General features: G+C 38.5%; 1 protein-coding gene across 3 annotated transcripts in view; it reads right to left on the reverse strand.

The window, feature by feature from the left end:
* The window catches only part of ARHGAP21 (Rho GTPase activating protein 21), a 129,409-nt gene that overhangs the window by 75,799 nt on the left and 30,772 nt on the right, over nucleotides 1-22,838 (reverse strand). For all 3 annotated transcript variants that reach the window (XM_061126213.1, XM_061126212.1, XM_061126214.1), the window contains exons 3-4: nucleotides 2,851-3,030; nucleotides 291-315 (exon numbers count right to left, since the gene is read on the reverse strand). In XM_061126213.1, the coding sequence (XP_060982196.1) occupies nucleotides 291-315; nucleotides 2,851-3,030 (205 nt within the window). The remainder of the gene's footprint in view (nucleotides 1-290; nucleotides 316-2,850; nucleotides 3,031-22,838) is intronic.

A 22,838-nucleotide genomic window follows, 5' to 3' on the forward strand; every position in this document is an offset into this window, starting at 1 on the left:
TAAAAAAAAAACTCAATTACTTTCCTTAGAACCATGATACATTCCCCTACATAACACTAACATACAATTGACAATAAAATCATCACACATTCAGATGATGGGGACATAAGGGAATCCAAAAAATTTTGAAGACTACAGTAAAAATGTTTAATTTCTATGACCCTCACATCTAGAGACTCTTTTATACATGGGCTCCAAAAACTGTATCATCTCATTGAATGTTACTTAAAGAATGGTAGGACATGAGTAGAAAAACTATCAGAGAAAAATTAAAACTTTTATAAACATACCTCCTCTGTTGCCATTTTCTTCATCCTACAAAACAAAAAGTATAAATTCATGTGAATACATGTTTAAAACTGGTAAAATCACAGCAAGGCTCAACTAAATTCAAATTGCTCTCCTGAAAATGTGCCAATTACAATCTCACTAACAATGCCTTTTGCCAGAAGGATGAAGCTGTCATGCATGGAGATGGAAAAGCTTCAGGTAAAGCCAATTTAAGGAGGACAACAGAAGTTCAGTCTCTGACATACTGAGTGTAAGCTGTCTAAAACAGACATCCAAGGGGAGCTGTCAGAAGCGGGCAACTGTATGGATGCAGCTATTACCTGGAAGAGGGGGTTCATTACTTATGTACTAAACCTTAAAAAATGTGCCTTTTAAGGCTATTACCGCACTCAGAACTATCTTTGGATAAATTGGTTCCAAGTTGCTATATCTTTAAAACTTTGAGGTTTATCTACTTGGTTGTGTTCATTGCTACCATGCTGTCTTGCTGCCATGTTGTCTACCTCTAGCTGGGAAATTAGAAAAGCAATTTTGAAAACCTAGCATAAAAATGCATTTATTCAAATAGCTGTTGAGTATCATATGAAAAGCAATGTACTATGTACTATGGAAAGAAAAACAGACCTTTAGTGAAGGCTGATAATTTGTTATGTAATTTTTGACCTTTATTTTGGCTGCCCAAATACATAATTTTTTTTTCCTGGTTACAAGTTCTGTTCTGAGACTGTTCTGGCAACAAGGTTGCCAGCTACATAACATAATAAAGACACTGTTGTATTAATGGTACATTTTCTGAAAGCTCTACAATATTAATTTCTACACACTCCTTTGAAGTGGATGAACAAGTTTTCAAATGGAAAAGATTTCAATAAATATTTTCCATGTAAAAGTTATAAGACTGAGACCTATTTGCAAGAACATCTGTGTTAAATAACAGCATTAATCGCTGAGGTTTAATGAGCAATTACTGTCTGCCAATTTCTGTGCTGTTTCACATGTATTATATCACTTAATCAACCCAGCCACCCATGAGGAAGGGGCTGTCACTCTCTGTTAAGAGACTCATTCAAGGACACAAAGCTGGCAAAGGGCAGAGACAGGACTCAAACCCAGACGCTCGACTCCAAAGACTGTGCTGCTAACAGTTATACTGCGCCACTGAATTTTCTAGAAATATTTTCCAACAGTAACAATGCATTTTAAACCTACGTTTGGTAAAATTATCCTTTAAAATCTGTACTCTCTATATCATCACGATCCACACTCTTCTTCAAAACAAAACCAAAAGACAAAAAACAAAATTCAGTCTTAATATGTAATTAAAGCAAGGGACTCTATTACTCTCTTACGTGACCTAGTATCTAAGTTATACCACTTAAGGCATTTTTTAAGGTAAAGTAGATGTTTAGGGAATCCAGTTCAACTGTTTTATACATTTTAGGAACACCAATCTGGTCAGTTTAAATCCCAAAGGTAGCAATAATTCATAATTCTTAAAAATTCTTTAGTAGTTTTTTTTTTTTTTTTTCCAGTTGGAGGCTAATTACTTCACAACATTTCAGTGGGTTTTGTCAAAAGTTTATCTTATAAGATATTTTCCAAGAAAAATATAGTTTAAAAAGTGTGTTGTCTTAGAAGCAATATGACACTATGTTATAAAAGACAGCCCTAGATTCATAGATATTTAGATTTAGAAGAGACTTTCAAATCTTCTAGTACAATTCTCTGGAATTAGAATGGAAATCTAGAGCCCAAAAGAAGTTAAGTGTCTTGGTCAAAGTCCCCCAAGTCTTCAGAATGTCATTATTTCCATTACACTGTTGTATAATAGTTAAGCATCAGGCATTCACATTGGCCAAATTCAAATCCTAGGTCCACCACTTACTCATTACATGACTCAGATCAGTCTCCATATCTGTTATATGGGGCTAATAATAAAGTGAGATAACGCTCATAAAGAATAATAAAGAATACAGAACAAGTACTCAGCACATCAGCTGCCATTACAGTGATTCCATTTGCCTTTTATTAGATCGTGTTCCTATATGTTGAAGCCTATCAGTGTAATTCACTCTAGTGAGAAGCTGTGTTTTTAAATTCTGACTTGCCATCATATTACATATCTGAAAGTATGAATCCAATTCCAATAATTCTACAACTATCCAAATATTTTAATGAACTATTTTTCTGCATGCTCTGCCCAGAAAACCTACCCCTTTCTAGATATTAGAAAAAGCAGAATGAAGTTTAGAATTAGAAGTGCTGGTAAAAAAAAAAGATACATAGTTCAAAATTAGTATGATCTTTCAGAGGAGATTAAAGTTTTGTACTAAAAGACAGGAATATATCTAAAAGACGGGAAAGAATATAATAAAAATGCAAACAGACTGGGTTGGCCAAAAAGTCTGTTTGAGTTTTTCCATAACATCTTATGGAAAAACCCAAATGAACTTTTTGACCAACCCAATAACACTTAATCCTTAAAAGACAGGAGGCAGGATGAGAGGAAGATAAGGAGACAGCAACTGCCTTGTGTTCTACTTTAACTACTTCTCTTACCTTAAATGAAAATTGAATTGCAGACTCTGGGGGATAAACAATAAAATGCCTCAACGTAAAACCAAAGCCTTGAGATGTTCTTTTCAACATAACTGTTTTGGGACCTGGCCAGGAGAACATTTCATCTTCGGATGGTGATACAGTTTCACTTTGTTCTTTTCCATCTTTACTTTTTGATACCTAAAAGGAAAAGACATTTAAATGTTAACTATATAGCACCATATATTTCATCATTTGGGGGAAATGTTATGTGTAAAAATATAGTAACTGAGTGCAGAGGGGAACTGGCTGGAGAAAAAGAACCGTATTCTGATGCATGAACTACATGTGGCATAAAAAATCACATAGATTATCAAAAACTCAATTTTTTCCGAGAAAGGGATACGATGAAAAGTTAATCAGAAGCAAGAAAGAACTCTTGAAAGTGATACATATAATGACAGGTTAAAATTTTAAATGCAATATCTAAGGCTAAATAAGCAGCATGGTTTGTGGAGACAGAACTGACACAACCAGAATAACCCCAGCAGGAGAACTGAATAAATTATAAAAATTCATACTATGGACTCTTAGGGTCATTAAAAATGATGGCAGTAATAAGAAAAATGAGTTATGGCTGGGGATATTTATTACACACAGAATTTTAAAAAGAAGTTACACAAAAAAATTTAATGCAATAGAAAAACTGAAAGACAACACAAAGAAAATCTCAGAGCATTAAGGATTAAGAAACAGAAACCATGAAAAAAACACGAAACTGTCGCTGAGTAAGAACCCTAAACATGCTGTCAGTCCAATGGCAGCAAAGGACATTAGAAAATAAGAGACCAGGCTTCAGGTTCTAAGCGTAAATTCCGTATCCACATAAATAATCCTTCCCAAACCCCAGCTTTCCGGTTGTGTGCTCTCCTCTCCCCCCAGTCTTGGCTTTTATCTGCTCAGGAGTAAAAGCCCTCTACAATCTCAAGCCAAAAAGCCCACCCCTTCATCCCTCTCATACGTCATCCCTTACAAATTCTTCCATCTGAGGCTGACCCTACTGCCCCTTCCCAGCCCCTCACCGCCCCATGGCCTCACCTGCCCCTTAAACCAGCTTCAGTTCACTCCTCTGCCTTCTCTCACCTCCTCCAAGTCATGTGAGAAAACCGAACCCTGGAAAAAATCAACATTGCCTGCTCTGCACCTGCACCCGTGCCGTTGAACATAGGCAGACAAAAACAGAAAATTAAGTCAACTGCTTTCCAAGTTCATGATCACTGAGCTCACACCAGTCTTCAGTGTTGGCGTCCATTTCTCTGCAGTCCATTCATTCAATGACTATTCCATACCTTCTCCCCTGCCCTCACCTGGCACTGATGACCCTGCTTTTACTACACCGAACACAGAAGCACCAAGATGAGTCCCTTGTCGCCTTCCACATCTCCCCACCTCTTTACCACCGTCCCACGCTCTCCTGTCTCCTTCCTGTGACAATGGCTGCACTCCCCACTGCTCTAAGGTCCCACGACTTAACATAGTAGATCCCAGTCCCTCTTCCCAGACAAGGACACGGTCCCACCCATTCTTCCCTCCCTCTCTTACATCACGCTTTCTCCTTACGACCTTATTCCCATGGTACGTGTGTACATTTTTGTAAGTTCTTTTATCTTAAAAGGACAACAAAAGTCCTCTCTGACCACAGTCTTCTCTAGCTTCCACTTTGTTTTTCTACCTTTAGAGCAAGACCCCTTGGAAGTTATCTATGAATGCTATCTCTAATTCTTTTTCTCCCATTTGTCTCTTAAGTCCCCTTAAATCAGGCTGTGGCCTCCCTATATCCCTGAAACTGCTCTTTCGTCAAGGCCCTGAAGGCTTCTACATCGTTACACTGAACGGTCAATTCTTAGCTCTCAAATTCGGTAACCAATAGTTGGTGCAGGGATTACTTCCTGCTGGAAAAATTTCTCCACGTGACTTTCCACACTGAATTTCCTCCTAATTCCCCGGCTCCCTCTGCTCAGTCTCCTTTGCTATCTCTTCAATGGCTCAACTTCTGAATTAAGGAACATAAGAAATCAACCCTGAATATTTATTGGAAGGACTGATGCTGAAGCTGAAACTCCAATACTTTGGCCACCTGATTCAAAGAACTGACTCATTGGAAAAGACTCTGATGCTGGTAATGACTGAAGGCGGGAGGAGAAGGGGATGACAGAGGATGAGATGGTTGGAGGCAATCACCGACTCAACGGACATGAGTTTGAGCAAGCTCCTGGAGGTGGTGATGGACAGGAAGCCTGGTGTGCTGCAGTCCATCGGGTTGCAAAGAGTCAGACACGACTTAGCAACTGAACAACAAAAGGGCTCAGCCCATGGACCTTTCTACCTCTACTCTGGCTTTTGGTGATATCTGCAATTTTTATCTCTAGCCCAGACATCTCCCCAATCTAATAGGTATCTCAAACCTAATATGTCTACCTGGCTGTTAAGACTTTGTATGAAATTACTAGTTCATCACAGCAGTTGTGAAATGTCACCTTTATCAAATGACAAATACGTGAATATGATTGATTCTACTACATTTTTAATCCATTTCACTGGTGAATCTTATCTATTCCTCTACAACGACATACCTTACATGAAGGTATTCAAATTAAAAAAAAAAAAAAAAAGTTCCCAGAAACCGTTTTTCAAGAGTCCTAAATATTTTCATCATAAGTCAATATTTTGGCTGTTACTAGTTAGAAAGAAAGTGAAGTCACTCAGTCGAGTCCAACTCTTTGCGGCCCCACAGAGTGTAGCCTACCAGGTTCCTCCATCCATGAGATTTTCCAGGCAAGAGTACTGGAGTGGGTTGCCATTTCCTTCTCCAGGGGATCTTCCCGACCAGGGATCAAATCTGGGTCTCCTGCATTGCAGGCAGATGCTTTACCTTCTGAGCCACCAGGGAAGCCCCATTACTAGTTAGCTATTCAGCAATTTCATTTTCTTTTCCATTAGGGAAGACACTAGATAGTAGCATTCCCCCAAACCTGCAGTAGGGGAGACTGGACCAAGTCCTATTCAATGGAATGCAAGTATTATAAAATATTAAAAATGAACAGTATTTCTATATACTGTGTGTTCTCAGTTGCTTAGTAATGTCTAATTCTTTGCAATTCCATGTACTGTATGTAACCCGCCAGGCTCCTCTGTCCATGGAATTTTCCAGGCAAGAATATTGGAGTAGGTGACCATTTCTTTCTCCAGGGGATCTTGCCAACCCAGGGATCAAACCTGAGTCTCTTGCATTGGCAGGTGGATTCTTTATCACTGAGCCACCTAGGAAGCCCTTTTACAGACAGTAGGCAACTGGAAATTTAAACTTCAAAAGTAACATTTTTAAAAAGTTTTATTTTTAATTGGGGGATAATTGTTTTACAGAGTTGTGTTGGTTTCTGCCATATAATGTGAATCAGCCTAAAAATAACATTTAAAATACAAAATACTTAGGGATAAATATGAGAAAAGATTTGCCTGACCTGTAAATTGTAATTCTAAAACTGACAGATGTAAAGAAGATCTAAATAAATGGAGACATATGCCATGCTCACAGTTTAGAAGACTCGGTATTATTATACTGTCAATGCTCCTGAAACTTATCTATAGATTCAATGAAATCCCAATCAAAACCCCAGATTTTTGTGTAGAAGTCGACAAACTAAAATTCACTTTGAAGTTAAAAGGACCTAAACAACCAAAACAAACTTTGAAGAAGCAGAACAAAACTGGAGGACTCACATTACGGGACTTTGTTTAAAGCTACAGTAATCAAGACTCTGAGTCACTGATGGAGACTTTGCCCATTTGAAACTCACTTAGGGAATAACAGCAAACACCAACATGGGGGACTCAAGCTGAGTCTCAGTTGCAAAAGTGATACATGATCAGGTAGAATTTGTAGCAGGAAAGTTTTCATTCTAGGCTTAATTATCCAAAGAGTTTAGTTAAGCTTTAGGTTGTGACTAAATCCTCCTTTTGAGATCCAAAGGAGAAAATTATTTTATCTTTGCATTTAAGTTCATTCCCTCCATATCTGTCTCCCTCAAAGTTTGTATTCTCGAGCGCATTTGGTATTGTTATTTTTTTCTTTTAGTCACTGTGATATGTGTGTGGTGGTATCTTGGTGTGGTAATATTTGCACTTCCCTAATGGCCCATGATGAACACCTTTTCAAGTGCTCAGCTGCCATCTCCTTATGTAACTTTAAAGCCCAAAACAATCTCAGATATGATAGACATAAGTGAATCGTTTTCTGTTACATGAGGAAACTGAGGCCCGGTTTAGCTAAGTGACGTATGTAAGATTTTTGTAGGCTAATTCAGAGTAAGAACTAAAATCATAGTTCCTGAATCTGAGGCTAGAGTGTTTCTCCTATGTCACACTGTGTGTGTGTGCTTAGTCACTCAACAGTTTCTGATTCTTTGCAACCCCATGGACTATCCTGCCAGGCTCCTCTGTCCATGGGGATTCTCCAGGTAGGAATATTGGAGTGGGTCGCCATGCCCTCCTCCAGGGGAATCTTCCCGACCCAGGGATCGAGCCCAGGTCTCCTCATTGCAGGCGAATTCTTTACCATCTGAGCCACCAAGGAACTTTTCATCATCTTTTCTATTGTGTACTCTGCATAGATTTTCTCCCCCAGTAGCGCTTTGATCTAATGTATTGCTTTTATTTTTCTGCAGGACTCTAATTTTACAACTTTAAACAGTTTACATGCATTAAATTTATTTCTAGTGTATTATTATGACTTGGGCCTCAAAGCTTCCAAACATATTCAAGCTTCCTTTTTCCTTTGAACCATATAAATTAGGCTCTAGGATCCTGGTGTCATCGTTCAAGTTGCTGCATACAGCCTGCTGTGTCTTGTTCTACTGAGTTCTTTACAAAATGGAGAAAACGGGATAAAGAGTAAGCAACTTCGTTTTTGCTCTCTGCAGACAAAGTTTTTTTTTTTTTAATGTCACAAAGCTCTGCTGTCTCAATTATTTCACCCTCCCAAGAACATCACATTGAACCCTCTGCAGTCTCCTTACCTTCTCGCTACAAGGGAGAAGGGAGGGTTACCATTCTTCCTACATAAAGAGAGAAGATGAAAAGAAACACACACATGTGCCTCACTCTTTCTCCTCCTTACCCGCAGAGCCTTTTGATCTGTTGGATTTTATAACAAGGGCAAACTGCAGGCACACAGCGAAGGACACAGCAGTCAGATTCCTCCACTTGAGAGGACCCTTCAGACGCTCTCTCTCTAAAGATGTTGCAGCTCCCCACCATGAGCACCAATTTGTGTACTAATAGCCTCAGAGTGTAAGAAGCCTAGAAGTGGATGGAAGCATAGTGGTCACATGCCTGTGAACGAAGAACTGTCATCTGATTCCCTTAGAAGACTTCATAACAAGGTCGCGTGATTGAATAATATCTCAAGGTTAAAAGAAACCAAAATAAAATACAAAAATACAAAAACTAGATACAACTAGACAAAGCAAAGAGGAGTGAGAGAGAAAGTGTTGGGGGACATGCTAATCATATAACAATAAAGGTAATAAAAATCTCACAGAAGGGAATGCACACAGCTATGACAGCACCGTGGGGGATAATGGAAGAAATGTTCTCAAAGTAGATTATAAAGAAAGTTTCACTACTGTATAAATTTACCACAAGCCACTAAGATGTACACTTACAACGGGTGACTTTTTATGGTATGTAAATTATACTTCAACAAAGATGCTTCCAAAGAAAGACTGGCATAGGTAAAAAGTACAAAGTCTATATGTGTGCTGGAGGTTAAAGATATAGGGCTGTCATGAAAGCAAACACAAGTGAGTTAAGAAAGAATCCCTGTATACACACTAACTATAGAAGCTCTCAACTATCTTTTGTAATTACTTTTAATTTAAATAGAATGGGGATAGCTTCCTAGTATACTCCAGGAATCATTCACAATAAAGCATAAGAAAGTATTATATTATGTTCATTCTATAAGATCCTAATACTGATTCCATCATATACCTAAGATTATAAGCCCTCAGTTCAATCCAGTCACTCCGTCGTGTCCGACTCTTTGTGACCCCATGAATCGCAGCGCGCCAGGCCTCCCTGTCCATCTCCTATGGATTATTGAAAATGCGTTGCTGTTTTTTAAAAAAATTTTACCACTGATAATGTTAGTAGTACCAGTTACTTAAAGTAAGATTTTTCTTCCTTATTTTAGGGCCAGACTTATTAACAGTGATGCAACCCCTTTTTAAGATGACACCTGCTTCCATGTTGCTGTAAATGGTACCTGAGGAGTATTCCATTCTATGTATTGCATCTTCAGGGGCTTCCCAGATATCTCAGTGGTAAAGGATATACCTGCAGTGCAGGAGACCCAGGTTCAATTCCCGGGTCAGGAAGATCCCCTGGAGAATGGCATGGCTACCCACTCCAGTATTCTTGCCTGGAGAATTCCAAGGATAGAGGAGCCTGGTGGGCTACAGTCCAAGGGGTCCTTTTTTTTTCTTATTGGAGTGAACAGAGGACCCTGGCAGGCTACAGTCCACAGTGTCACACAGAGTCAGACACAACTCTAGTGATGTGGCCTGCACACACATGCTAAGTGTACCTGACAACTCTGGGCTTGGAGCTTCTCTTGACAGAGGAAGTCTCTTTCTTAGCCAGGTTAACAACAATTGAAACCACTTTCATGTTTATTATCTAGATGCATCCAGATATACTTTTCCAATAATTAATTCTAGTTTTCAATAGACATTTTAATATTTAAGTGATAAAAGATGATGACCAAAGAAATTTTAACACTCTCAGGAACTGAAGTTGAAAAATCTAGATAAATCGCTTTCACTGCTGAGGGCCTGGGTTCAGTCCCTGGTCAGGGCCCTAAGATCCCACAAGCCATGCAGAGCAGCCAAAAAACAGAAAAAGAAAAAAAGAGAAAAATCTAGATGCTTGGATTTAAGTTTTAAAATACTACTCAATTTTTTTTTTTTCACAACTTAATTTTTAAGTTCATTATTGGACATTCATTTATAATATCTTTCATCTTGGTTGACTGTCAAGATGGGTCCCTTCTCCTGCTTTTCTGTATGGTTTCACTATAGAATGTTTTGAACTGGCTGATATTTTCCTATGTGATTTCCTTCTCTATTCAGCATTCTGGTTTTTAATATAATTTTTATCTAGACAGTATTCTTCTTTCTTCTCCAAGATTTACTTTCCGATCCCATCATGTTGAAGACATGAGTTCTTAGTTCTGCAATTTTAGAACTTCACTCTCACAGAAGATGGCTATGTTAAAACCTGAAGTAAATGAAAAAAATTAAAAAGAATGGTGTGAACTGTTTATAAATAGCTTAGTTTTGACTACCACTATGACTTTGAAACGTTATCTCTAATTTACTTATGACACGTTATGTGAGTAAAAGTTGCTCAGTCATGTCAGACTCTTTGCGATCTCTTGGCCTATACAGTCCATGGAATTCTCCAGGCCAGAATATTGGAGTGGGTAGCCGTGCCCTTCTCCAGGGGATCTTCCCAACCAGGGATCGAACCCAAGTCTCCCGCGTTGCAGGCAGATTCTTTACTGTCTGAGCCGCCAGGGAAGCTCAAGAATACTGAAGTGGGTAGTCTATCCCTTCTCCAGAAGATCTTCCTGACCCAGGATTTGAAACATGGTCTCCTGCACTGCAGGCGGATTCCTGACTAGCTGAGCTACCAGGGAATCTGTCAACATTATCAGTCTCACAAGATGGTAAAAATCAGAATGTACTTCTCTTCACAAATTACCCATTTCCTGGGCATTTTCTCATAGTTGTCTTACTAGTAGTGACGGTGGGATCAGATTACACTTACTTTTGTCCCTTGGACCTTCTGTGACCAACAATAAACGTTTTTGTGATATTAAAGGAAAGTCTGAGCTTGTTTCCTAAAATAGAAAAAGCATTTTCAAGATGATACCTTAATGGTATCATCATGTGTCATCTGGCATTTGTATAACTTTCCATCTCATTTGAAAGAATTCCTCTTTATTACTGATTCCAGAAGCAAAGATGACTGAATCTAACTGGCATGCTTGCTGCATTCATCCTTTCATCTTTAATAGCTTCTGACATTACTTCCTAATTCTGTTATTAAAAATATTCACTAAAGTAAAGGAGGCTGGGGAACATGATTAGCTATTTACCAGGTAGAAGAAGAAGAAGAGGGTTGATGAACAGCTAGCCAATCTCTGCTGTGGTTCATTGATTTTCACTGATACATAAAATTTCATCGTGAATGTACCACTTTTTATCTATTATCCTCTAAATGGAAATAGGGTTTTCCCATTTTGCTATTAGCAAGAAAAGAAAAGAAAAAACCAAGTTGTTAAGAACATCTCCTGTTCATAAAAACATCTTTTACACCATAGTTTCTTAAGGTATTTACATAGTAGTTACCTGGTTTATTTTTTATGGTATTCACCTATGTTTACATAGTATTTAGATGGTTTCTTTAAGGTATTTACCTGGTATTGGATAGATGTTTATAGCTTAACATAGTAAGTTTCAAACGTGTAATTCAGAAGCCTGACCTAGACCATGACCACCATCAGCCACTACTCGCCATGTAGCCCATCACTCTTCTCTATCAAAGGGGCAAGCGGACTAGGAGAACTGCCTGCCCTTTGCACGTGCACAGACTGTCAACATACCACTCTCAAAGTTCCACATATATTCCTCTAGCGCTATCCTAAGAAATAAGAAAAAAAAAAATTTTTTTTAAAAACCTCTCATTTATTTAAAAACGTTTATACACTGCAGGGCTGTTTCCTAAAGGAGAGAAAGCCTACACTCTTATGTAGGGGGAATATTTCCACTTTAAGATACATCACCAGCCCTATACCAAAACCTCTCTAATTATTAACTAGCATTAACTATGAAGATGAAAAGTTCAACTGGCACCCAGCGAGCAGGCGCAGGGTCCGGTATGCTCCACGTGTTACGTTCAGTATTGCCATATTGAACTACCATGATAGTGCTGACTGGCATCTATTTACATCTTTTTAAAATGAGGCTCAAAAAAATAAAGTGACTTCCCCATAGCTGTAAAACATGTAACTCCAATTCGAGAGCTCTCTAAAGAAAATAACTCTCTACCCAAAAAGGTACAAGAACTCAACTCAATCTGAATCCAATTTTTACTTACTTTTCCAGGACTATGTTTTTCAGAAAAAGAGTGTTTGCTGAACCTTACAACTTTAATGACTTCTAAACAATATTTTATTTTTAAAAAAAAGTTCATCAGTCCACTGATTAGCAAATAAAACTAAGCACACACTAAACTTACTCAACAATTTATTTCAATACATTAATCTCTTTACATTACACAGCAGACTTAAATCCACATAGGAGAATCCGTACAGAAGAATGACCTACTGTACACCTCAAGTATTTTTTTTTAATGAAGCCTTAGATAACTTAAATTTTTTTAGAAACAACAATTCCAAACTAAGTTCCTATCAAAAACAAAACTTTCAGAAGTTCATCAGTTTGATTGCTGAACATCTTCTAAACATATTAAAAATGGGTCTGTAACAAATGATGACTGCTATTTGGATGGCGAAAACGATTTAAATCTGCTTTCCATATACCTTTTTCTCTTTCCTTTGGTAAAGGAGCATAGAATAGAAAGACTGAATGAAATATACATCTAAAATGAAAGAAAAAATCTAAAAATGTTATTTTAGCTGCGCAAGTACTTCCCCAAAAAACTATGTAGTGGTACTATGTTAATACTTAATGTTTTAATTAATATATTAATATTTAATGTTAATTGCTTTTTCCTTGCCTATATTTTAATAGATATGAAACTTCTACAGGCAAGAAGAGAGCCAATTATATAATATAAAGAAATAAATAAGCCATTAAATACATATTTAAAAGTACAGTGGTGGTCAACCACATTCAGCACACACCCAAAATAATAACTGAGCATTATATCACTACAGATATCTACAGCCTCATACAATTTACACTAGTACGAGCACCTCACCCCTGCTCTCAGAGCCTAACTAGCCATACGGAACATTTATAATCTATTTCTAAGCATGTCTACCAGAATCGGGGGACATGGTTTTATCTACTTTCCTCATTTGCTGCTAACTCGCCAGAAAATTATTTGCTAATCACAAAAATGGAATGACAGAAGGACCATTTAGTACAACCACAACAACAAAACCTTCTTTCTCAAATTTAAAACCATGCTGATAGAAGTCTTCTTAAATTATTAAGCCTAAAATCTCATTCCATGCCAAAAGATTTTCAAGTTACAAAGGAAAGGTATTAAATTTCCAAAATATTTCTCTGCAAAGGACTTCTGAAGGAATTACTTTACTAACCTAAAGTTTAGTTAAGTCTCTCATTAACAATATTCTCTACTAGCAGGAAAGGACACTGAAGAAAAGATATTATTCTAAACTCAATCAGGAAAAATTGTGAGAATTCTCATACCCATCTACTGGGAGTACAATCTTTCTGTAAACCCTCTTGACAACATTCATCAAGAGACTTAAATTTTATACCTTTTATCCTAACAACTAATGAAATAATAAGAGGGCGAAGATTCATTTTACAAAATGTTCAGCCTAAGGTATAATAAACTCAACTCAGAAATTATTTTAAAGTCCAACTACAGCAAAAAAAAAAGGAAGAGTTACGTAAATTATGATACAGCTGAAATATGAAAAAAAAATTAATGACACGGGGAAATGCCCAAAATATAATACTGGGGGGAAAGTAAAGTTAAAATGTCCCAGTTTGACAAAGTGTTGTAGTCTCTCTCTCTCTCTCATACACACACACACAGAGTTTGGAATAAGGGGCCAGGGTTCTTTTTTTTTAAGACAATTCATCAATTTTTATAAGGAACCCGTGTAAATGGTAACTTTTCACATCAGCTTGCACCGCTGTGCATCATTGTGTATCACACAAACTGCGTTTTGAACACTTTGTGTTAGTGGAATAATCCACTTTTTTCTTGGTACCAAAGTGCCTTATAGCAGAAATCCCCAACCAGTGCCTTGCAATACTCAGAGGCCGTGTCCCAGGGCCTGTATCTCATAGAGCCCCTATAGCAAAGGGTATACCCTACCATCTTATAATTACTTGTTTATACATCTATATTTTCAATCTTAAAGTAGTTTCCTGGGAACACAGGAGAATAATGTCTTAATTCAGTGCCCATCACAAATTCTGACAAAAAATAGGACTCAAAAAAAAAAAAAAAAGAAATGAAATCTACATGAATTAAACAAGTAAAGTTGGCATAAAATAAGGACAATGAAAAAGAAAACGATTGCTTTAAAACTCCGATGGGAAATTACTCCTGTTTAAGTACTTCCCCATTTTTCTCATTAGAGACAGTAAGGGCATATAGCTCTATTTCATATCAAATAGACAGAGAGTGAAACAGACAGAAGCTCAAATATAGATGTCTATTTTTACACATATTTTCTTGTAAAGAGTCTCTATGACCAGATAATAGGGTTATTTTCAGAAGCTGCTTTTTTTCTGATATGAATAAAATTTTGTTTACTCTGAATCAGAGAACAGACTGTATTTTTAGGGGAAAAACAATCACCTCCCTATCCTTTGGACAGACAGGAATCTCTGAATTAAGAAGCAAGCTTAAATTTCAGTTCATCTTAGCTACTAATGAAATACTGCAGCCCCCTCTGAGCAGACACAGTGATACTGACCGTGTATAGAGCTAGTGAAGAGATGGTTACAGAAGGTCAGACCCATATCATGTGGTTTCCCTGTTTTGCTTGAAGCACTGTAGTGACCTAGAGTACCAGAGATTCATCTTACTAAAAGTCCATACAAAATAGCTTTCTGAATCTACGCTGATTTTAGATGATCAAAGACACTATGCTGGCAACCAATGTTAACAGTTGCCTCAATTTCCTCAGCCCGAACTATGGAAAAATTTCACAGACTTTTATATAGCTGGAAGGAAACATGGAGATAACATAATCCAACTTGGCCATTCACCATTTTATTAAGCACTGAGTCTCCAAGAGGTTCAGTAACTTGCTAAAAGTTACACGCTGATCGGTGACCCGAACTATTCGTTAGGGTCCAACTGAAGTAGGATAGACTGGGCAGAGAGTATTTCTCCAATGGACCAGGAGCAATGGGAAAATAATTCATAAAAGATGTTGAAATGGTTTTTGAAATGTGTAAAAATATAGGTCTCTCTCTGTTAGCTAGGAGGAAGGCACCCCATATCATGTGAATTATTCTTTTACTCACTAGCTCTCAAAGAATGTAGATCATCATAGTCTGTTATTTCCAGAACAAGGGCGCCCTGATACATAAGGTAAGTTCTGTCCTACAAGAAACTTGCCCTCATGAATGGGAAGAGGTGTAAACCTTAAAGGGAGTCACATAAACTACATCTTCGAAAGAGGATTCTCTCTCCCCTCACCTTGTCCTTACCTTTTGTTGAAAGAAAGCTTCAAATAGAAGCTCTATATACAAAATATCAAATATACAGGGCTGCTCTGTCTGGGAACAGGGGCAGGAGAGTTTGTACAGAAACCTGCTCCCTTTTGCTAGTCCCTCAGAAACCTGAACAGTCTGTTAAGGAGTTTAAAGATCAGAGAGGTAGCTCAACCAACTTAAATTTACTAAACACAAAAACAGAGACCCAGAGAGACTTGCTGACGGTCTCAAGGCTAATCAGTGACACAGTTTAGGCTAAAATTTAAGTTTCCAATCTCCTGATCCTGGAACTTCCTCACTGTATTATACCACGAACAGATTGGTTTAGCAATTCAAGGATATCAGCTACTGGATCAGGCACCCTTTGCTTTTTCCATTATAAGTGATATTTATCAGATATTCAAGACAAATTAGAAAATAAAGTTAAGCAAAAAACTGTAATAACAACTTACATACCATTACCCCTCTAGAGAAAACTGATGCCAGTATTTTGGGATATATTATACTTATATATATATATTAGACCTTTTCATATGAAAATATATACAAACACACACAAGAAAAATGCTCTTCTAATCTTATTTTTACTTAATATGTTATGAATGTGTTTCTGAGTTAATATAACATGTGTGTTCATACTAAATTGTGTCTGAGTCTTTGCAACACTGTGGACTATAGCCCACCAGTCTCCTCTTCCATGGAATTTTCCAGGCAGGAATACTGGAGTGGGTTGCCACTTCCTACTCAAGGGGATCTTCTTGACCCAGGGATCGAACCTGCGTTGCTGGCATCTCCTGCATTGACAGGCGGATTTTTTACTACCAGTGCTACCTGAGAAGCCCAATATAACATATACCTATACATTATTTTTAAAGACTGCATGGTATTTCACCACATGGATAAATAAAACTTCATTTATTCACTTTTCTTTTTGCTATTTGGAATGCACAGTTTATTAAGCCTTTTTATACTACTGCTATTATTATTGCTTATTACCACTGCTACTACAACCATCTGTGGACCAATTTCTGTGAAAAACCAGGAACAGGTCACTAGGATAAATTCCAAAGAATGGAGTTGCTGTAACATCATTATGCTGTTTCTTTGTTTTATGGTTTTATATTCAAAGTGTCAAAGGGCCATGTATAAAACAGGGACCAAGTCACACACCTACTGACAGTGTATCAGACTACTATATCCATATACTTGCCAACATTGGGTAGTCATTCTTTGCTAATAAGCTAAGATGAAAACTGATTCTTATTGTTTTAATTTTTTATTTCTTTCATTTGTAGTGAAACTAAACATCTTTGCAGGTAGCATCCAATTCTTAAAGACTTATAAATAACACAGAATGGACTTCCCAGGTGGTCCAGTGGCTAAGACTCCATGCTCCCAGTACAGGGGGCTCAGGTTAGATCTCTGGTCAGGGAACTAGATCCCAGCTGCCACAACAAAGGATCCCACATGCTACATCTTAAAGATCCCACCTGCCACAACTAAGACCCAGGGCAGCCAAATAAACAAATTAATTAAAAAAAAAAAAAACATAGAAAAGAATACACAAGTCTCAACTTGTTTGAGACTGAATTGCAAAAAAAACACACTGTCACTGTTCAGAACACAGTTCTCAGACAAAATGAGGGTTGACAGCAATGTCTTAAAACACAGTCATAGAAACCAAAGCAAAATTCCTGAACTGGAAAGGGAACTTAAAGTGCACAGGGACCCAGAGGTGACAACTGGGGGAAGCAGACCCCAGATGGCAGAGAGGAGACAAGCTCCCCGAGGAAAGAGGGTTAAAGCGGCTCATGCTCAAAATAATCTGAGCACTGGGATGCACCCTAACTTCAGAACACCAGACACCAGGGCAGATCCCGCTTTGAGTTGCCATGTCCAGCCAAGGCAGATGACGTGACGCTCACTAACTACATCCATGATCCCACAGGGGAAGACTGGCCTTGGAAATGGAGCTCTCCTCTGAGTTCTAATGGGGTAATGTACTGTCTGCTTACAGGCTTTCAGATGCACAACCCAATTGTGTCTTGTTTATTTCAAAAACCCAGCTAAGTGAAAACATTCCAAATGCAGGAGGTCCTTGTTTTATAATTTGTTCATGAAAAGTAATGATTAAATACCAAGAAGTATTTTGAACATATTTTACAGGCCCTGGTGGAGCTTACTATTTAGAAGAACCCAGGGAGAAAGCCTTTGGGAAGGCAATAAATTATTTTAATCACTCCATAATTTATGTCCCATAAATACAATTGCCTTTCAACATAATGTTTTTTCTGGAAACTACATTATAAAATGAATCGCTTGAATAGATAATATTTTTACATAGAAAAGAATGCTTTAATTGGTTAAAACACAGAAATGATTCAACAACACATCCGGAAAGTAAATATATAGCAATTAGAAATCTCTAAAATCATTTCCAAGTGCAGTCACAATTTTTAAATAAGCATAATTAAACCAGCTGGATATTATATGAGGAGGAGCTTAAAGTATTATAAAGTACCCACAGCACTCATAAAAACACAAATCCAATCTATCTTAAATTTTACTGAAAATTTATAAGGCAGAAATAAGAACCATTAATCATTCAGATCAACCTGAACAGCCCAAAGAAAATTTTGTATTAAAAGAAGGGCTTTTTATGCTCCTTTATATTCCTTTGCTTTGGGTATAGTGCAAGCAGTTTATGGTTCAGTTGGATGCCACAGGGCACTTCTTTAAAAACTAGCTGGTTGGACCATCTCCCAAATCAATTTTCAGATCCTTGTTAGTGATATTGATACCCTTGTGATTGTTGCAACTATTGCATTAATTCAAATTTAATTAAATAATTATAATTTCCATAGAAAGAAACAAGAGTCTGCCTATAAAATAACTTTATCTTTGGAAAACCACTTTTCCTACATCCATCTTAGCAAGGCTAAAAGGGCAATCCCGTTCTCTGTGGATCTTTATTTTTTAAGATTTTTTTAATGTGAACCATTTTTAAAGCCTTTATTAAACTTGTTACAATATTACTTCTAATGTTTATGTTCTGGTTTTTTGGGGAGGAAGCATGTGGGATCTTTGCTCCCTGACCAGGGATTGAACCTGCAACACCCTACACTGAAAGGTGAGGTCTTAACCACTTGACCCCCAGGAAAGTGCTTGCTCCTTCTATCACTAAAAATCTTGGCATTCAAGTAGATAGAGTCGATGCAGAAAATATTTAATATGCAGCTCCTAAGAACATCTGGAAGATAAAAGCTACTTAAAGGAGACTAACTCGCTTTGGTCACTCAAACGTGCTTAGTTGCTCAGTCATGTCCGACTCTTTTCAATCCCATGGACTATAGCCCACCAGGCTCCTCTGTCCATGGGAATTCTCTAGGTAAGATACTGGAGTGGGTTGCCACGCCCCCCTCCAGGGGGTCTTCCCAACCAGGGACCAAATCCACATCTCCCACATTGCAAGCGGATTCTTTACCATCTGAGCCACCAGGAAAGCCCAAAAATACTGGAGTGGGTAGCCTATCCCGTCTCCAGGGGATCTTCCCAACCCAGGGACTGAACCAAGCTCTCCTGCATTGCAGTGGATTCTTTACCAGCTGAGTTACCAGGGAAGCCCCAAGACTTGTCTATATTATTATTATTATTATATCAACAAACTTAAACATTAATACCAGGTACTAATTTAATATTAACTTCCTAGTTCATGTGAACCTGAAACTCAAATTAACCATGGCAATGTGATTTAAAAAAAAAGAGAGAGACACACACACACACAGACCCACGGTGAGGCCTCAGTTCTTATTTTTGTTTCAATTCCGAGTCAGGTACAACAGTATAAAACCCATTAGTTTACAAATTCAAATAGACTATTCAAAGAACCCGAAAATTCGATGACATTATTCCTCTTTTGTGTATTTTTAACACTGTACTCAAAGACATTGGGTGACTTATCCAAGTTCTTACAACTAGTGAATAACAGGCAAAGAAATCCAAGGGGCCAGTAAAAGATGCTCAAGCTCATCAGTCATCAGGCAAATGCAAATCAAAACCATCATAAGACACTATGACAAAGAGACCAAAATGGCTAAAAAAATTATTTTTTAACTGGCAAACAATTATTGGCAAGGACATAGTGTAACAAGAATTCTCAAATACTGCTGATGAGAATATAAACTGGTACAACCACTTTGAAAAGCTGCTTGGTAGCATCTGTCAATGTTGGGCCATAAAATGTGAACATCCCGTGTCCCAGGAACTCCACTCCCAGATCAACACTCGACAGAAATCCATACATGCAAAGCCATGTGCAAACATGTCCATAACAGCATTATTGGGGATGGTTGAAACTGGAAATGAGCCCAATGCCATCAAAAAGTAAAATGGATAAATTGTGGTGTATTCATAAAACTACTAAACATAACTTTTTTTTAGGTTTACAGCTAAGGCAAGAACCTGGATGAATTGAAAGCTAATCCTAAGTGAAAAAGTCAAACACAAATGCAATAACATTCATAATAAAATTGAAAAAGGTGAACCAATACATGGTGATGGATGCCTAGAGAGTTATAATCTTTGGAGGAGAGGATAATATGCAGGGGTACAAGAGGCTGAAGGGCTGCATCTATAGCTTTATTAGGGTAATGATGCCACAGGTGCATTCACTTTGTAAAATTCATCGACCTATGTATTTATGATTTAAAGGTATTTTAGGTATTGCTATATTTCTAGGTACAATGTTTACATGTTTGTTTAAATACAAATCTGGATCAGTGAGTTTCATGCTGAAAACCCTACAACTGGCTTCTCATCACACTGGGAAGAAACTCCAAAACCCTTATAGACTCCCCCGACCCAGTCCTGGATATGTCTGATTCCCTCCTCTCCCTCTGTTCACAGATTCCTGCCACACACATCTCCTGGCTGCCTCAAACACACCAAGCTCTTTCCATCTCAAGGATTTTACTTTTGCAATTTCCACTAGCTGGCATGCGGATATTTGTTTGGCTTGCTTCCCTAATTCATTTAGGATTCTGCTTAAACATCATCAACACAGAGAAGTGACTTTGAAATAGGAAGAAAGGGGGACTCTTTCACCATCTTGGACCTAGTTGGTTCTAACCAGGCTTTGTCATGTCCTATGACTATGTCAATCCTAAAGGAAATCAACCCTGAATATTCATTGGAAGGAGTGATGCTGAAGCTAAAGCTCCAATACTTTGGTCACCTGGTGCAAAGAGCCAACTCACTGGAAAAGACCCTGATAGAGAAAGATTGAGGCCAGGATGAGAAGGGGTGACAGAAGATGAGATGGTTGGATGGCATCACCAACTCAATGGACATGAGTTTGAGCAAGCTCTGGGAAATAGTGAAGGATAAATGGAAGTCTGGTGTCCTGCAGGCCGTGGGGTCGCAAAGAGTCAGACATGACTTAGAAATTTGCTATGTCATTCTTTTAAAGGTTGCACCCTGCTCCCTCCCCTCCTGTCTCAACTTCAGAGGGGCTTTTCCTGACCACCTTGATCTAAATTCGTTTCCCCACTGGGGCTTCCCTGATAGCTCAGTTGGTAAAGAATCCGCCTGCAATGTAGGAGACCTGGGTTCGATGCCTGGGTTGAGAAGATCCCCTGGAGAAGGGAAAGGCTACCCACTCCAGTATTCTGGCCAAGAGAATTCCATGGGCTGTACAGTCCATGGGGTTGCAAAGAGTCAGACACGACTAGGCAACTTTCACTTTTAGTCTCCCCATTGCTCCATCCTGTTTTAGTTTTTCCTCATACTGCTTGTCACAATCTAAGACAATACTGTTTGTTTGATTATTTATTGACTCCCATTAAAATGTAAGGTTCATAAGAGCAGGGACTTTTGTTCATGTCAGAATAGTAGCACAAAGTAGGTACATAAAAAAATGTAGCAAATGAATAGAAATTGAGCATTTTCTCCTCCTGTAAGGGAAAGTTTTATTTGCAATTATATATTTATTTCTGCTTATGTGTTTAATATCTATCTTCCCCACTTGATTACAATCTCCAGGAACACAGACCTACATGCTCACCATCTTATAGGGAATGCCTAACATAGCAGCCAGGCAAAAACCAGGCACTGAGTCAGTATGCCTGGAAGCAAAAGATGCAGTACATCAATACACCACCAACGGCCATTTCCCTGATGGCCCAGTGGCTAAGACTCTGTATTCTCAATGCAGGGGGCCCAGGTTCAGTCCCGGGTCACGGAACTAGATCCCACATGCCACAACTAAAGATTCTCCAAGCCACAACTGAGACCTGCTGCAGCCAAAAACATAAATAAATAAAAATAAATTTTTAAGAAATACACCACTGAAATTTTTTTTCCTAAGGTCACTACAAATATGCATCGTAACAGGCCAGTCAGAATCTAAACACTGGGATTATTGCCTGAGGTAAACTTCTTTCATCTCCAGGCCGTAAAAAGCACCATCCCCACCTCCCCACTAAACATAGGCCCAGAATTATCAATGTAAGAGAGTATTTTGACTGCTCACCATTATTTATGGTAAACTTAACCTGTTCTCATTCGTGCAGAAAAGAGTTCCCACAGCAGGTCTGAGAATGCTGTCCTCAGAGAGGCCTGCTTAAGAGGTTGGCCATGGTTGGCATCTGGGAACTTGGACTTCAGGGGGCTCCCCTCATTCCCTCACAGATAAGAGTGGCCCTCCGGGCCTCAACTGTTAGTGTAAACAATGTGGTTTATGCTGACCCCCTGACTTCCTTCTGGGGGCCTGGAATTTTGTTCATATGCTAGTCACATGATTGGCCCCCAATGAAAGCTTTGTCTTAAATGGGCCTCCTTCGTGGACAGATGTGTCACATGTGTTGTCACAGTTTGTGCTGGAGGAACTGAGTGCATCTCATGTGACTCAGCTAGGAGAGGACCCTGGGAAGCTTGTGCATGGCCTCCTCCAAGCTTTATCTCACGCGTCTTTGCCCATTGCTGATTTTGCTTTGAAACCTTCTGCTGTAATCAATGACTATTCTGGGTACCACTGCCTCATGAATTCTCTAAGTCACTGAACCAGGAGGTGATCTGGGGGGCCCCCCCTCTCAAATCTCCCAATTCTTAAGCAGATAATGATCAATCACAACTGTGGAAAAACAGAGGAAGAAAGAGAACAGTGACCCCTGCCTTCTGGCATTCCTGCCTCCGAAAAGTCCCCTCCTCTTGAGTGTGGGCTGGGCCTGATGATTTGCTTCTAATGTTTGGAATTCAGCCAACGTGATGGATGTCACTTCCGAGATTAGATTACCAAAGACTGCAACCTCTGCCTTGCCCACTCACTCTGTCTGGCTCTCCTCCTTGGCTTTGTATGACGTAAAGAATTACTTATGGTTATAACTGGAAGAAGGAAGCCCTGAAAATCCGCTAATCAGATTATAGATAAGAACACTAAAATCCAGAGAAATGACAGAATTGTTCAGAATCACATAACCAAGAGACAGCAGA

The sequence above is a fragment of the Dama dama genome, chromosome 23 (assembly GCF_033118175.1).
Source record: "Dama dama isolate Ldn47 chromosome 23, ASM3311817v1, whole genome shotgun sequence".
NCBI lineage: Eukaryota > Metazoa > Chordata > Mammalia > Artiodactyla > Cervidae > Dama > Dama dama.